At 47.6% G+C, this 17,496-nt stretch overlaps 1 protein-coding gene across 1 annotated transcript in view; it reads right to left on the bottom strand.

The window, feature by feature from the left end:
• Positions 1-660: 660 nt before the first annotated feature.
• PPARGC1B (PPARG coactivator 1 beta) overlaps positions 661-17,496 on the bottom strand; it is a 95,509-nt gene continuing 78,673 nt past the window's right edge. Inside the window, exons 7-12 of the mRNA XM_074960599.1 lie at positions 17,161-17,225; positions 15,302-16,097; positions 13,799-13,874; positions 12,880-13,001; positions 12,325-12,476; positions 661-7,459 (exon numbers count right to left, since the gene is read on the bottom strand). Of these exons, the coding sequence (XP_074816700.1) occupies positions 7,356-7,459; positions 12,325-12,476; positions 12,880-13,001; positions 13,799-13,874; positions 15,302-16,097; positions 17,161-17,225 (1,315 nt within the window). The 3' untranslated portion in view covers positions 661-7,355. The remainder of the gene's footprint in view (positions 7,460-12,324; positions 12,477-12,879; positions 13,002-13,798; positions 13,875-15,301; positions 16,098-17,160; positions 17,226-17,496) is intronic.

Here is a 17,496-nt window from a genome sequence, read left to right as displayed (position 1 = left end):
CTGAGCATGGGCCCAGCTCCATGGAGCCACTGGAGCCATTGTAAATCTGGCACTGACTATGGCAGACTAGATCCTGTACAACTGAATGGGAGGCAGCTGGTGCTGCCGAGGTGTTGGCCTGATAAACGAGCACAGTCATCCAAAAAGTGTGGGCATTGTAGCTCTGTAAAACCGCACTACCTGCTCAGCTAATGTGCACAGACAGCAGTACAGCACACACGCTCGCCACTACGAAAAGTACCAGGGAGCAGTTGGTTATTTTCAACCAAGACCTCACTTGTCCCTGCTGTAGGCAAAGACATGGAGGCAGTGTGGCACAAGTCCAAGTCAGCTGTAAAAACTGTCCCCAGTCAGAAAAACAAACTCCTGCCTTTTCTTCCCATCACCCAACAGAAATGTGTCAATCTATCTCTATGCTGAAGGGAACAGAGAGAGCACTGACTAATGCAGGAGGTGAAAAATATATGAACTAACAGAAAAGGCCTCTAGGTGTGCAATAAATTGATATTTTACTAAATAGAAACTGCAACCAGCATAGGGAAACTCCATTATTTTAATTTCAATGGGAACAAATGAAACTGATGGAGATATTTGTTGCAAATAATTTATCTCACCAATTGATGTTGTTAAATACATTATTCACAAACCATTTCTTCTCATTCTTTAATCAACTCAGTCGATGGCCAGACAGTCAACAAAAAACGTACTTGACACAAATATTTTTCTCCCATCAGTGAGATGTCACAAATTATTTGTGAATATTTCCATTCGCTTATCAGGATGGATGCGGTTTGTTTGTTTTAGAAAGGAATACTCCAAAGGAGGGACCGATCCTGCGAACAATTTACTCACTGAGCAATTTTTTCTCACCTATGTAGTCTCATTGGAGTCAGCAGGACTGCTGACATGAGAAGACTCCAAAACATATGTGCAGGCCAGGTACTTAGTTGTAAAGGACCTGATCCTGACCTCACACTGGTTCCAGCTGCATTGACTTTGTCGGGCTACTCCTGGTTCACACTGCTATGAGTGTGGACAGAAAATGTAGGTCAATGTGAATATTACATATTGGATAAGCTCCAGATATTTCCCATTTTTATCGTGATGTTTCCCTTTCCCTTCTGCTAGTGTAAAAACATACATCAGCTGGAGTGTAGGAGGCTTTTGAGGGGGGAGAGGAGAGTTGTTCTCTATCCTAGCATGGGCAAGTTCAACTGTTTCTTACCAAATCGTAGATAATTTAGTGCTGGTGAAATGTGTCCATCTGACATGCCTACCAATCAAAGCCCACGAAACAGGTAGTAGCAGGGCAACTGTCCTGTGCGCTCAGCCAATGTGCCTTAAACCAGTAAAAGATGGCATACAGACCTTCTTATTCTGCAGTAAGAGTGGCTTATTTCGATGTAGCTTAATACAGCAAATAAAATGGATTCACCTAAACTGAAATAAGCAACTCTTACACAGGGGTTTGTACTGGTTTATAACAAAATCAATTTAAACTCCCAATTTAAAGAAGTGCAACTTCTGTGTAACAAAAGGCAAAAAGCAACAAAAATCAATCAATTCCATAAAGAACCACTCTTGGCAGAATGTACAATTCCTTCCATTAGCAACACCAAGTGAAGGAATTACCCTTTATCGCTTTTACTGCAAATACTCAAGTCCTAAAATGAGTGGGTGGCCATAGGAAACACCTGTTTGTGAAGGGGCATATATATTTTGCTCTGTAATTAATCATTCTTCAAAGTCTGAAAGATGGAGGAAAGCATTTCTTTGCAACAAAAGTCACCTTCTCCCTGAACATGTATAAATGGGTTTGCACTAATAAACTGAAGCATTATCAGGACAGAGTTGGGTTTTTTTACGTTATAGTGTATTTGTTATAGTTTATTTATAGGCAGATCACTTCACTATTTACAGTACATGAGCGTAGAGATTCTACAGTCTTTGTGATGTAAACAAGTAACTCCGCAGCAAGGGGAGTCTGGAAAAAGAAGCCAGTTCTGAAGTATTTACACAATTTAAAATAGAACTTTTATACCCACCGGATAGATATAGATAATACATTGAGCGATTTGGTTAAATTATCTATGAAACTATAGAATCTGACAATGTAAAAATACAAGAAAACGTTCTCTCGTTTAGACAGTTAAATCACACTAGAAATAAATCTCTTTTTAAAAATAAGAATAAAGGAAAGGCATAAGAATCCATGCCATTTTTAAGGTTAAAGTATATTACATAAATAAGGACACAACGGAACACAACTGGGAAAGAAATTAAGTGAAATATAAAAAACCTCTACCAATTTAAAACAAAAAATGCAGTCAACTAAAACCTTGATTCTTAATCACAAAGGGATCAATTCTGCTACTTTTACTTACTCCAGGAGTAAGGTGCTACTTACTCAGCACGAGCAGGGTGGCAAAATTGAGTCCTTAAGAGTTATTAGCAGTTTCCTTTTTTAAACAAAAAGTAGAATTTAGCTTTTATTATAAATAACAAAGCAGATGTGCCCCTTTTTAGGTGAAATTCTTACACCTTCCTCAAGAAATGCATCAATTTAATCCTTCTCGCTCATTCACATACACACACCTGATTATTAGATTAACCTTGTTCAGCTCTCTGATAAATAATGCCCCTTGCAGTGCCACCTGGTGTATTGCAACCAGACTTTCTAAGCCACTACCTGATTACAGAATCTATATAGGAAGAGCAATGGAAACCTGAAAGCTTTACTTGGTTCTGTATTGCTCAAAATTGTCAAGGATGGACTATCACGTCAAGGCTCAGCTACACATAATGATATATTAAGAATTCAAGAGATTTCCCAAAAGAATATTAGTACAAAAAAAATAAAGCTGGTTCTGTAAATCTTCTTTACATGGACCAGTACGGAAATCTAATGCAAACACTGCAACACAGGGACTTGAGCGGCTGCTTACGCTTTGTGCAGATAATGCAGCTCAAAGTTGCACTGAGTAGGAACTGGGGATAGATATTTCCCATGGGCAACATCAGCTCTGAAACCCTGCATTCCCCAGCTGTCCCTCCCCAGTCCAGACATTCAGAAACAATCCTCATCTTGAGAGGTCATGGGAATGCACTAGATTCTGCCACAAAGAACTGTATCTCATGCAAAACAATGAGATTTAATGGGTCAGTGGATGAGAAAAGGGGACTGGGGCTTTATCATTTACTCTGCATGTCAGGTTTTGTACCTGATAGCAAATGGAAACCATCAAGGGATTTTCTGTGCACACACATAATTAATTAAAAAACTAAATGCCCCTTCCTGATTGCCTATTTTAACACACCATTTTTACTCCCACCCTCATGCAGAAACTAAATTCTTTCCTTATATAAGTCTCTGCTTCCCTCATAGATGCATGGCTTCTTCTGCATGTTGGCGTTATTGCTGCACTGTAGTTATTACTGGGGGCGGGGGAGGAAGAGAGAGATACATGGACCCTGAAAAGCAAATGTGGGGGAAAGTGGGAGAGTGTTCCTGTAGAATGTGGGACTGTGCGCAGAGAAGGGCGGAGAAGACAAGGAGGGGTGTTGCTGGGGAGGAGTCCCTTCTTTGGCTGGTATGCACTGTGCCACTCTGTATGGGAAGCGTCGGTGAATGTGCCATAGCCTCTGCTCAGCTGAATGGTGTAACGCCCACAGAGACTCTCTCCCTCTCTGTAGAGTGCCGGCTCCGTGGGACTTAATGCTATTCCTTTCAGACTGCTATTTTCCTCTCCTCGAGTTGAAGCCACATTCTCAGAATAACCCTCTCCCATCCCAAGGAAAATATGTGGCTCCAAATTTAGGACACAATCCTTCAAAGATGGGGAGTGCCCCCAACTCTGGGTGACTTCAGCACCTCCCTGGATTGAGCCTTGATCAGTAGCATACTAGGAATCAAACTGCATTCTTTGATTGTGGCTGGCCTCTGAGCAATCATTCCCCTATCAAAGCCAGGAAAGGATCCACACTCTATTGGCAAAGAGCATTCCCATCCAGAACACCGTACTATATAACTCCTCCCTCCCCTAGAATCTCCTGCTGCAGAGTGTAGCACTGCAAGCCAAGGGGAGCTTTAAAAAAGCCACAGTCCAAAGGGTACAATTTTTACACTAGACCTAGTGTGAGTGACATAAACAAAGCGAATATTCATGGCTATGCTTCTCAGGTTGAACATCCAACCCTCGGCAGCCACTAAGAGGTACTGGTCTGAGCTAACCTGCGTAAACTGTGCGTATATTCCAAACCATAGCCCCCCCTGGCTTTACATTCAGCAATACTGGCTTCACTGCGTATGTGGTCACCAGCAGCACAAACAGGAGCTCATTGCCCAGCCCAGGCCATAACCATAGGTGTGTGCGTTTGTGCACCTGAGTGCTAATTGCATAAGTCCTGGAGACACTTCTTGCAAAAATAATTTATAGGCTTCAGGCAACACGAAGACCACTTATTGCATCTCTTCCTATCCTAGGATTGCAGTACTGATTGACCCTGTGCATCACGGGATCTTCCTTCCTCTTCAAGAGTATCTCACTTGATGCGCTGACGTTCTGCAACTGTCATTGGCCAATGGCCAACACAGGAAGTCCAGCCTCATGAAAGCAATACGAGATTTAAAACTGGGTGTACTGAAATCAAAGTTTGTGAAGCGAGTGAGTGATTCACACTGAAGGAGGCTCCTTCCAGGTGCCAGGAAGTTCTCCCTATAGCTGCATTCAACCCTTTCACATTCTTAACATTTGATGCATTTTCCATCTCTGACCAAAGCCAGCGTTGTGAGCTTTGATCCATCCTTGTCTTGAGCAAGGAGATGGAAGAATTACACGTATCGGTTTTGATTGATCGTTTTCTGAAAAACATCAGCACAGCACAGGACAGTACTACTCACCCTAAATGTGTCGCTATATACATTCTACAGTAAGCTCTATAGCAATCACATGTAAACATCATTGTTGTGAGGAAATACTAGGACAGAAAAAGGCAAAGCTACAATGAGGCGACTGCCAATAGCAGATGCTCAGTCTAGGTCAGAATTACTTGTGTAATTTAGCTTGGGAGAGGAAAAGCCCATGATTCTGTTTTACAGTAGGGACGCAATCAGGTAACTACTCTGGAACAAGACTGAAGTAGCATGAGGAATATGCCATGTAAGTGCTCAATAATAAACCCATTAAATGAAGGTTTTGGGAAGTGTCGTTTAAGTCACCAGGTAGCTCATAGGTAATTACCATGTAACTGGATATTTTTAGAACCCTGAGCTCCACGTTATAAGACAACTAATCAGATAAGTGTCCTAGGGTCACACAGAGCCAGCACCCTTCCCCCTTTGAATAGTATCTTACATCACAAGCGATACCATTGGCGTCAATGGAGCACAGTACAATTCAGCAGGAATTAGAGTCTTAGAATCTAGTCCCGTGGAATTAGTTTCTGGTCATATGTGCCCCATATGGTGAAGTAATACCATCACAGTATGTCAGTGCCATGTACTAGGGGAGACCTTAAGGGAATCTAATCTATCTATTGGCAGAATTTAAGGCTATTATTCTATCTACAAGGGATGGCTCAATCCCTGCGGTCTCACCTGTGTGTGAAAAACAAACTGAAAATGTGGGGGCAGGTTGTGGCGTCAGCAAGGTTGTTTAGTCCCCACTGTTAAACACGGTTTCTGGCTTGTTTCTTCTCTGACTGCCCGGTCTCTCCCCGGCTCAGATGTGGAATGGCTTTAAAGTTTTTAGGTCAACTCTCCAGTGAAGCTGCTGACCATACTGACTGTGTGCCTTAAACCCAGCCCTGCTGATGGGCTTTGCAAGGACCTCCCCCGTGATTGGGGATCTCTGGGAACCAGCGAGAGGCAGGCCAGGGTTAGTGCTACCCAGCAGGCAATGAGGTGACAGCAGCAGGCAAACACCCACCAGGGCTGCAGTGCCTCCATCACTGGCATTCTGCTACTCAGCAGCCTGGAGAGATGAGGACCACTGGAGAGACTGTGATAGCCCAAGAGGGGTCAAGAGGGAGATGGGATTTGCTAACTTCCTAGTGGGACGGGGTAGGTCTATAGCTTATCAGACACCACTCAAAGGAAGGGTGGCATGCTGCCATGCCACCTAGCTGCCAGTCTGAGTGAAAGGAGACTTTTCTCACCCAATTCCCCTGCATGGTGTGGAAGTAGCTGTGCGCGACGCACCCAGCCCGTCGCTTTGCTCCAGCTGAGCCAGCCAACGGATGGAGCTGGGGAGGGCCCAGCAGCATCTCACAGAGGCTTTAGCTGATCATCTAAGTGGAGCTGTGATCCTCACCTACTGCAAGACCAATGCACCTGCCTGTGTACTGGGGGGGGATGAACAGGGATGGCCCTTTGGGGGCTTTTAGAATTCACTCTCTCCCAGGCTCTCAAGGCAGGACAGCAGCTTCACTGGATGGTGACTGATTCCATCACCAAAGCGGCCGGCAGCGATTAACTCCCATGGTGCCCAGTTTGATAGTGTCCTAACACTACATCCTTATAACTCCCCTTGCCCCGGTCCCACAAAGCTGCACCACTGTACAACGCGCCAGCTCCGGACCAGCCAGTGCCAAACCACTAAACTCATCGCTTTCCAGCATGTTCAGTCTCAGGCAGCCCGAGATTGATAGCTGGAGACCCAGGACTTTCAGCCATGCAAGCAGGAAAAATGGCTTTTCCAACACACTGGAGTGCCAAACTCCAACCCTATTCTGTTCCAGTTCACCAGGGGCTGGGGCCCGGGCTGGCTCACTCCACAGCTGAAGGGGCAAACTCTGGTTCAGTGATTAATCCAGGATGCCCTCCCGGACTGACCCCCATCTGCTCAGTGGCTAGTGCCTCATTACAGTGCATAGTTAAAAATCAAGGAAGCGATACAATAAATCTGAATTACAGTACATCTGAGCCATAAATACATTTTTAAGTATATACTTTTTTCTTCTATTAAAAATTAGTTTATAGTCCTGATTCTATTCACAATTAACGGTTTCATCATCACACACTACGGACAAAAAATGTTATGGTGAACACAGCTGCAACTCCACTCCGGGAGCGTGGGTGGATGTTGGGGGACCCGGGGAAGGCAGGGGGAAGAGAAGGCTCACTCCAAAACAACCAGTCAGAAGCAAGGATACTAATGTGTGGCAGTGGAACATCAACACCATGGGGACTCACAGACAGAAGCAGCTTTGTTCAATGTAAACATCAATTTAAAGGGACAGCAGTCTCTCTCAATCTCTCTCTCTTTTTTCATATACGTAATAATTTCTTTGAAAACGTAAACATATTGGAAGTGCCTTGACTGAGGTATTGAGGTGTTCCTCCAAGGTTAAGGCTGTTATCGATGCAGGCTTCGCTGGGCCTCCTGCAGCAAGCTGTCAAAATCCATGGTCTCGTACTTGCTTTTCACTGGAGCCGGGGATGACTCCTCCACATTGGAATCTGGTAAAGGCAAGGACAGAGTATGAGATAGTCAGGGTGCAGGACATCTGCTGGGGTCACAAAGCACTGACATCCTGCTTGTTAAGGAAAAGTTAGCACATGTGACTCCATTTTGGTTTGGGACCCACCATTGTTTAAATGCCAGCATATCATACACCAGGAGGAGTAATCCTTAGATACTGAATCCATGTGAAAATCCTCCTCCTTGTCTCCAGCCTGCCTTGATTTGCAGTATCTGGTTTTTGTCAGTCTCTAACTCCCTGTCTTTTGGCCTTGATGTGAGGCCTCCCATCCTGATAATAAAAGTTACTGATGCATGGCTTTAGGACCATGCTGTGTAATTAACATACTGGTATAGCACGAGGAATGCACCAAGCAGGGATAGGTGGTAGATAAGACAAGGGTTTGTTTATTGGCTAAGGTTTCCGATGCACGAGGGCAACATGCTTTGCTAAAAAGTATATAACCTTTGTATAATTTGCAGTCAGGGTCCCCTCCTGGCTAGCAGGGGGGCACCACGCTCGAGCGTAATAAACTTAGTGTCTTTTGGGAACTCTGCAGTTGTGGACTTTATTTCTGTGCCTCAGCCTAGATTCGAACTGTGCGTGATCTATCAGGTATAATTCGCAGCACTTGTGTGCGTGTCCTACCAGGTGTAATTCGTAGCACTTGTGTGCGTGTCCTACCAGGTGTAATTCGTAACATGCTTCTCTTTGAAGATCAGTATAGCTACTTAATTATACTTAAGACTTATAAAGCACTTCACATGGGTGGACAAATTAATCTGCACTCTCCCTCATAAGGCAGGAATTGTCCCCATTTAACAAATGGGGAAACTGAGGCACAGAGCGGTGTTCTGACTTGCTCTTTCTCACATTATTATGATGATGTGTTAAAGTAGGACCTTTAGGCCTCAGCCACTGGGGCCTTCTGTGCTAAGTATTTGTACAAACACATAGTGAGAGACCGTTCCTGCAGCAAAAAGCTTACAGTTTAGATAGGACAAAGGTTGAGAGGGAAAGCAGGTGAAGTGATTTGATCAAGTTCACACAGCAAGTCAGGAACAGAACCAAGCTCTCCAGAGGCCCAGCCACTGCCCCACCCACTAGATCAAACTGGCTTCCAGTGAATTAGTAGTAGCAGCTGGAATTAGAACTCAGGAATTCCAGGGTTCTAGTCAAATAATCAGTCCATGCTGCCTCGTCAAAAAAGTGGGTTTGGGTTTTCTGTTTAATTAGATGTAAATTAGACCGTGACTCTCACTCCCAACAGCAATCTGTCCCCACCTGACTGAGCACCCGAACAAATCTGGCAGTAGATGAGCTCACTTTCTCTTAGCTCTAATGCAGTGGAGTGTGCAGTGTTTTTCCCCTCCATCTCAGAGAAAAGCCTTCTCTTTTCAACGGAGCAGAGAGGGATTTCTCCATCAAAATCCTGGGCAATTACCTGTTTTCTGTTGTAGGCAGAACTCGTAGCAGACCCTATAGCTAAGATTGCTCAATGCTTCCCATTATAAGAAACTGTTTCCAATTGATTCTAACTTTGCCAAACTTGAGTCTGAAACTTCCCGTGCTGGGTGTCTGACTCAAGCTAAATTTTTTTTGAAAAGTTTCAGCTAAAACAGTCCAGCCATCTCTGAGAATGAGACTAAGGAAAAAATACACTGTTTTGCCCAGGTTAAAAAAATTCTTACGGCTGATTCATTAAGAAGCGCTCACAGCTCCATGCTTTGGAGCGAGGGCTTGAACAGGGGAGTTACCCTGGTGTCAGGGCCATACCCTTCCCCATCCCTATGGAAATGTGCCCAAATTTGGGCGAGGTCTGAGCCTCTGAAAAAATTCACTTCAGACATGATCAGTACAGTTTGGTTAGAGTTTGGCAGCTAAGTTCTCTGAAGATTCCATCTGCACTGAATATCTCTGTCCCGTCATGGCTCCTCTGTGCCAACCGGCCTGACCGAGCATGCTCCAGCTCAGCGATGGAAGGGCTGAACAGGGCTTTCCCGATAATTGCTCATCCTGGCTGCTACAGAAAGCAATTGCTCCTCTGTGGCGCCAGGCGACTGAAACTAAGAGGAGGGAAACTCTCTCTCCTGTGCAGCATGGAAGAGAAGGAAGAAGCCGCCTGACTTGAATGGGAGAGGGGAAAATGGTGGAATAAGAGAAGAGGGGACCAGGAGAGGCTGAGGCAGGACAGAGGGTCTGTAACCACTAGAACACACTCTCCTATAAAACCTGGACAACCCAGGATTCCTCTGTCTTAACATTCCTTTGCTGCTAGCAAATAGCTGTGAAACTCACTGGCAAAGTACATCTCCATCCCTGGTAGTGGCAGGCCCTGAGGGACATTAATAGCCTTCTACTGCTACCAGTTACTCCATTAGCCTTAGTGATGGAGAACTGTGCTGGGGATCTAAAACTCCAGCCCTCGCTGATGCCCTATATGGGGTTCAATATGTCCACAGGATGAAGTTTGTTTTTTAAATTTTTTAAGTTTTTAATCAATGTAGGAGATTACTTTAAAAAACCCAAACACCCTACACTAAAAGAACATTGAGGTTGCAAAGCCAAGCTTCCAAAAGTTAGGAAATGCCAGAATTAAAGTTGTCCCTGCCCCCTTAATTCAGTCCACTCCTGTGTATGCATTATGATATAGTCTTCGATTACATACTATTTTTTGCACAAGAGCCCTGCATCATTCAGTTCACAGGACGGACGGTGGTCACGGGTGAATGAGGCTGTTGTTTACAGCAGGGTTTCTCAACCCATGAGTCGCGACTCAAAATTGGGTCACCAGTATGTTTTAAAGGGCTGTGTGGCCGCTCCAGAGGCTCTGGTCCCGTAGGGCTGGCTGGGCTCAGTTACCTGCTCTGGACATTGCAACCTCCCAGGTCATAGTGGCACTCAGGTTTGGCCCAGCTGCCTCTCCGTCATGATGATGGGGGGCCAGCCAGGCCAAATTTTGTGGGGTGAATGCAGGGCGGGCTTTGCAATGCCCCCCAGGGCCTCCCGCCTGCTGCAGCGGCAGTACCCAGCCCTCTCCCCCGGCCTTTTTTACTAAGTCACAACGGGCTATCAACGTTTACAAATGACTCCTGAGCCCCAGCTGGTTGAGAGCCTCTGGCCTACAGGGCCCCTGCGTCACTCAGTACAGAAGTTGGAAGCTGTTCAGTGGATGAGGCAGGGGACTGAAGGAAGAGACAGGATGGTCTCACGATTAAAGCAGTTGAATGCTGGCCTAGAGAACGGGGTTCTATCCCTGCCTCTGCCACAGAGTTCCTGTGTGATGTGAGCAAGTCACGTACACCAATATTTTCACCAATGGCCACTGTGTGCTCCTCATTTTCTGGGGGCTGGACTTGATACCCTGGGATCTGATTTACAGAAGCCCTGAGCACTCACAGCAGCAACTCAGGTCGAGGGGAGCTCTCCTCTGGACCTCTATCGTGCTCTGAAAAATCGGGCTCTGGGCACCTCAAGCCCAAATTCATTGCTGCTTTGATAGTTTTGGCTTTAATCTCTGTGCCTCGGTTCCCTGCGTAGCAATGCTCCCTGGCCTCTCCCCTCAGAGGGGGGCTGTGAAAAGAATGCATTAAAATTTGTGATGCACTCCACCACTATAGCAATAAGGACCACAGAAATGCCCAGAGGGATATTAATAATTCTGTATTCATGCGGAGTTCAAATGGTGTGCACTAAATAAGACTGGGACCCATAGACTGAATGAAGAGGATAAAAAGAAATATTGAAGAACTACTCATTCACTGAATGAGGCAGGGATCCTGTGGTGAAAATAGTCTGTGATCAGGTAATTAAAGATTGTATCATAATTCAGACACACCAAGGGGCTGAGCTAATTTTTGAGTGACTGGCTTTGCGACCTTCATGGTCTTTTAACAACTTTTTTTTTGGATTAAACATACACATAAAGTGTGTGGAATATGACTGCACAAATACTTGGCCTGGAACACCTCTGAATCAGACACTGCCAGATGCATCACACAATCATGGGACGGGGGAGGTTTCCAGTTGCTACATATAACTTAGATGAAAGATATGTGATCAAGTGGTTAGTTCCTGGGACGAAGGCTCAGTAATTCCTGTTTCTGATCCTGATTCTACTACAGACTAACTCTGTGTCCTTGGGCAGGTCATTTTGCCTCTCTGTGCCTCAGTTTCCCAGTATGTGAAACTGGGCTAATAACTATTCACGTCACATGGGAGTTGTGAGACTTTAATTAATGTCTGTAAAGTGGTTTGCGGTCCCGGGATGAAATGAGTTGGAAAGTGCAATGTGCTATTACAGTTATGCCAGGATAATGTGGCCACTCTTCACAAAGCAGCTCCCAGGGAAAGCCCTTTCCACAGGCGTATGTGTCTATCTATTCCTGCCATTTTCCCTGCTGGCTGCCATGGACTGGCCTGCAGCTCTGCAGCACTTAGCAGGAGCAGCTGGAGTGTGGGCTACGGGCACCTTGTTTTTTCCTCCACTCTGAAGACTAAACGCTTCCCCCCAACTAGCCTGGGAAAGGCATGCCTTGCAGCTCTGTTGCTGCACTTCCCCTTGTGCTCCCTGATGTTCAGAGATTTCCCAGCGCTGCTGCACCTCCAAGCTGTGGCGATTAAATGACCCCCCTGTGGCACATTACTAAAGGAAACTCCCAGTCAAGAAGAATCCAGACCCACGAGGGTTTAATGGATAAGGCAAGTGCCTCCCACGTGACTTCACCAGGGGACACTGAGCTGAAGAGCTGCAGCGCCCCGTTGAGAGGTTTGGGCCTCAGCGTTCACAGAGGGCCATAAAACTCCCTCTGCCGTAAGGAAATGAGAGCCTGGCTCACCAGTGGGGCCCGCCTGCTTTCTCACCCAAGTCAGTGTATCTGGTCCACAAGTTGCCAAGGCCACCATAGCTCAGCTGGAATGAGGGCTCGTTCCTCTTCCTCAGCGAGGCGCCGTTCTTCAGCGATAAGGCGGCGTGTTCCGAACACCGGTAGGTGATGAAGCCGTATTTATCCCCCCTGAGCAGCCAAAGAGAGGAATCAAGAGGTGACTGACCAGGGAGAGGGATCTGATGAGCCTTATCTCCTAAGGGACTGAGAGCCACATACCGTGTAGCTTGGTTTACGGAGGGCACATGCAGGAATTGTACAGTGCATCTCGCTTGCACCTGTGGTATCTTAACAGTTCTACAGGCCTCCCACACCCACCTTGGCCCAAGGGGGAATTTACAGACAGCTCCTCTGAACCTTGTGAGCCCTGGGATGCGATGTACACCAGGGGACTGTGCTGTTTTAAGGCCATCCCCATTCGTCCCATTAAAAGATGAGGATGAGTTAGCCAGCACATGTCCTATGTCCGAAAAGCCCTATGAGAATTCCCATTGCTTTGCCAGGTGTGGGCCTGAGCTCGCGCTCAACACACCTGTTATTCCTGGTCAGAACCCGACACTCGACGATCTCCCCAAACACTTCGAAGCGTTTCTTCAGTTCACTGGAGCTCATGCTGCTGGAGAGGTTTCTGATGTACACCACCCGGCCTTCACCCTGTACAAGCACAACCAATGCAGCTCAGGCCTGCCCTCTTACCAGGCCTCCCTGCTGCTCCCCTGGCATTACCCATTGGGGAATCCCACTGCTGGACAATGCCCCCAAGCCTCTAAGCACATGCAAAGCAAAGATCCGGCCCCCCTGCGCAAACAGCTCTCTGAGCAACCTCAAACAGCTGATTTCTTTTCATGCACATTTTCTTTCCTTTATCCTTCTACTGCATCCTTTCAGCTTTTGCAGCGTTCTCCTTGTGGAAGTGTAACTGTAAGAACGTTACTGAGAATTCCTGTCTGTGGAACTCAGCTTGTGCTGAGTTAAAAATGCCAGAGATGTATGGGGGTGTACAAGGCAACACAGAAGACCAATAAAGTACTACCACTACACACACAGAGGCTTTCTATGTATATCTGTTGCTTTTTATATGCAGTGAGGCTCAGCTCAATAATCTCTTAGCAATTCCAGGTATTCCCCGAATTCCCAGCCCTAATTGCTAATTCCGAGTGCAGTGGATGTAGGGTGCTCTGAATTCCTCCAGTGCCAGGGATTCTGAATATTGCCAGCGTCAATAGCTTGCTCTTTATCTTTTCCCCATGCCCTTGTTTAAAATTGGCCCCACCCCCAGGAATGCCACAGCCAGGACCAATACACTCCACCATCTCCTTTCTGGAGTGGGAGATGAATTGAGGGGCTGCGAATTGCTTTGTCCCAAGATTTAAACGGGCTTCAGCAGGATGAAACCATCTGCTCCCACCTCGTTCAGCACAGCACCCCCGTGGAGCCTGCAGATCACTTACAATGGCCTTGTTGCGTCTCTTCTCAATCTGGTCCCAGCTCGCGTTTCCCCCTTGACATTGCTCGCTGTATTCACATCTGTTTGTAAGCAAGCACGAGAGAGGAGTTCAGTGCGGAGCAAGGGATCCTGCAGGGGGAGCTTTGGCAGTCAAAAGGACGTGGAGGCACAATCAAGTTGCCGTGTCTGGCACAAGCTTTTAAAAAATCTCTAACCCAAGAGACTCCTGGTGAGTAGGCTCCACTGATGCCAGGTGTGGATCCTCCAGAGAAGAGCCTGGCTTCCCAAACCAAACCGCTTTAGGCCTGGTTCCGGGACTTAAGCCGCAAGGGAAATCATTCTTTACAGATACTTGATGTGGCTCCCTATCTCCTTGTAGCTCTCCCCTTCTCAAGGAGCTCCTGGCGCCTCCCCAATTCTCCTCCTTGTACCACCAGAGAAACCCACCCTCAGACAGGTCAAGCATTGCCTGACTGACCAGTGCCAAGCAGCCACTGGTGTATTATCACTTACTTTTAATGAACTAAATAAATGACTGGAGACGATTTCATCAGAACTCTCCCCTGCTGGGCTGGATGGTTGGAAGGGCCTGGGATTGATATGCAGTGTATGCCATGCGCAGACTAGGTGCTCTGCACACCCATGCTCTGTGGCAGAGGCGCTGGCTTTGCGATTTGCCAGCGGGTGCTTGACCACCACTCCACCCCTTTCCCCAAGACCCCACCTCTGCCCTGTGTCTTCCTGCCCCTGCTCTGCCTCTTCCCGTGCCCACTCCATCCCCGTTCTGCCCCCTCCACTGAGCACACCCCAGCCCTGCTCCTCCCCACTGCACACCGCTGCACAGCTGATCATGGCGGGTGGGAGGCGCTGTGAGGGAGGGAGAGGAGCTGATCACCAGAGCCCGCCAGCAGGTGGGAGGCACTGTGGGGGAGAGGGAGAAGGTGATCCGCAGGGCTGCTGGTGGGTGCTGAGCACCCACTATTTTTGTTCCCTGGGTACTCCAGCCCTGGAGCACCCACGGCGTCGGTGCCTGTGCTCTGTGGAGGTGTTCAGTGTTAACTCTGCACTGTACGGTGTGTCAGGGCTGACACCTGAAGCTTAACACCTGAGTGATCTTTGGGATTGAATGCTTGGATGTATCCCTGGGAGTCGGGGGGACCACCTCGGCTTCACTTTGGGGTCCTTGTGTTCGTCACACTGACACGAGAACATCACTTGGCACGTCTCTAGCACCGGCTTTTTGTCCTGGCATCTCACAGTGCTTCACAGAGGAAAACAAATGTATCCTCATTTGACAGATGGGGAAAATGAGGCCCAGGGAGATGGAGAAGTGACTTGCTCAAGGTTACACAAGGATTTGGTGGCAGAGCCCAGGCCACTGCTCTGTTCACCTGCCTCTCTTATACCGCCAGTATAAACCCCCAGGAACTTATTTTGCTTGAGATGTGGTTGCAGGCTGGGACTCATCAGTCCCACCCTTCCCCTCCTGCCAGCTGCCCAACTATACCTGAATGTCCGTCTGTTTGCTGGAGACCTGGACCTGCAGCACGAAGACCCAGAACTGGATCTGCTCCGGGAACAGTGGTGCAAACTGGACCTGGCAAGTGGGTTCCTGCGCAAACAAAGCTTGGATTCCAATGGACGCTCGCAATGTTCTTCGTCTTCCTCCTCCTCCTCCTCCTCCTCCACGGGGGAGCTGCTCTCACTGCAGCTATCTTCGAAGACAGTGTCATATTCGGGGGTCTTGCAGAAGGCCGTGTCCTCATCTTCAAGGGCACTGTCCAGGAAGCCGAAGTGCTTGGTTAAGCTGGCTCTGATCTCCTGGTCTCTGAGCTGTTTGCTGCACTCCTTCCACAGGACCTCACCCTTCCCCTCCTTGCTGCCCTGGCCCGACCCCTGATAGTGTGCATCTGGCACTCTTCGTTTGTGCTCACCCTCCGTGTGGCTCTGGGGCTCCCAGGATTTCAGCACTTTCCTCTGGAGCATGGCCTCGGGTTTCAGCACCTGGCAGTAGTCATGGTCCCCGAAAGAGCGAGAAAATGGCCGCTTCAGCACCCCCTGCTGCTCCGAGGAGGAAGGGCGCACGGCAGCTCGGCTCAGGTGTGCGTAAAGCTCTGTTCGCTCTGGGTGCTTCTTCATGAGTTTCCTGGAGGCTGACACGTCGACTGCCACTGTTGAGGTTCTTGGCCCCGGGATGGAGGAGGTGATGGTGGCTTCCTCCTTTACTGACCCATGGGGAATGTCCGGCTTATACAGGTCCTCCTCAGCAGGCTTGTACGGAGGAGTGGTAGGCGGTGTGAGACCTAGACCCCCCCCCCACAACAAACCACAAGAGTGAAACTCTTTGGGCAGAGCTTTCCCACTCTTACCACAACTGGTCATGGCAAAAGGAGCTAGGTCTGGGTAACTCTACGGAGAGTCACCAACCCTCTACTCTGTAGCGAGGGGCTCCCTGATAGTTACTACTAGCCTCCTGTCTTCAGAAGAGGGTCATTGCAACACCACAGTGGTTTGCAGATAGAGAGGCCCACAGGATCCCCTTCCTGCCTCCTCCTCAAAACACATTGGTGAGAAAGGCCTTTGACTGGATTGTCAGAGGAGCTGGGCACCCATGAAGCAGTGGAGGTCAGCAGGCACGCTGCACCTCTGAAAATTAGCCCAGGCGCTTGTTACATCATACATTTAGCCTGTAGTTGTTGCGTATCATTACATCTAGATTGCTAAGCAGATCTGGACCTGGGCAGTGCTTGGAAGGGAGACTTCCCTGGCAAATGCCCTCAACAGCAGACCAGTCGTGAGCCCAGTTCCCATAGTCTTTGTCAATCCTATAGCAATTTTTGGAAAAGCAAGGATTTGAGGCCTAATCCAACCCCTACTAAAGTCAATGGAAATGCTCCCATTAACAGTTAACTTTATCCTTGGGATTCTGACCAAATTCAAGAGGAGAATGTACAATCTGGCTCCTTGTATTTTCCATAGTTTCAGTTCAATACAGGATTCCTTCTCACTTCCTGGATGGATCTGTTGTGCAGTGTTGCTGTGCACCATTGAACAGCTGCTATGTTCCACCCCGGAGGTGGTTGCATTTCAGTGGTATCTGAATTGCTTAAATAAGTACCTTTAAAGTGCTGAGGTGTCCTTTCAGATGAAAGGCACTACAGAAATGTAGGTTTTTATTACTAAAATCCATTATATTTACACTGTTTAAATAATTCCTCAGATTACCACCATCCCCACCATATCTAGAAGCGGTTAGCGCTAGACTACTTCACACTGAATTTTTGGTATTGTTTCCCCTCACCTTCCAATGTACACAGAGAGAATCCCAACAACAGAGGAAGGGAGCACTTTACATGAGTGGCTTACCGGCAGTCCCACACAGCTCTACAGTCAGCACCTGCTCAAAGTTCCTCTTCCCAAACGTAGGATCACTGGAGAGGAGAAGAACATTAGAGGAGCGGGGAGGTGTTTATATGAACATCAGAGACTGAGAGTACTGCTGAAAGAGCAGCACAGAGACCACGACCAAAGGGGGAACAGGAAGAGGAGATGTCACCTATACAGGATGCCTACTGTGTCCCTCTCCGACTCTCTGTGGCACCAAGGATAGTACATGATGGGGGTAGGGGGCCCCAAAATCCAAGCCTCTGAAGCTTTTCCATTTTCCCTCCCAGCTGAGACAGAGGAACAGGCAGCTAGAGA

The sequence above is a fragment of the Natator depressus genome, chromosome 8 (genome assembly GCF_965152275.1).
Source record: "Natator depressus isolate rNatDep1 chromosome 8, rNatDep2.hap1, whole genome shotgun sequence".
NCBI classification, from domain to species: Eukaryota; Metazoa; Chordata; order Testudines; family Cheloniidae; genus Natator; species Natator depressus.
The sequence above is the reverse complement of the archived record's forward strand: the minus strand, read 5'-3'. Positions and strand labels throughout refer to the sequence as shown.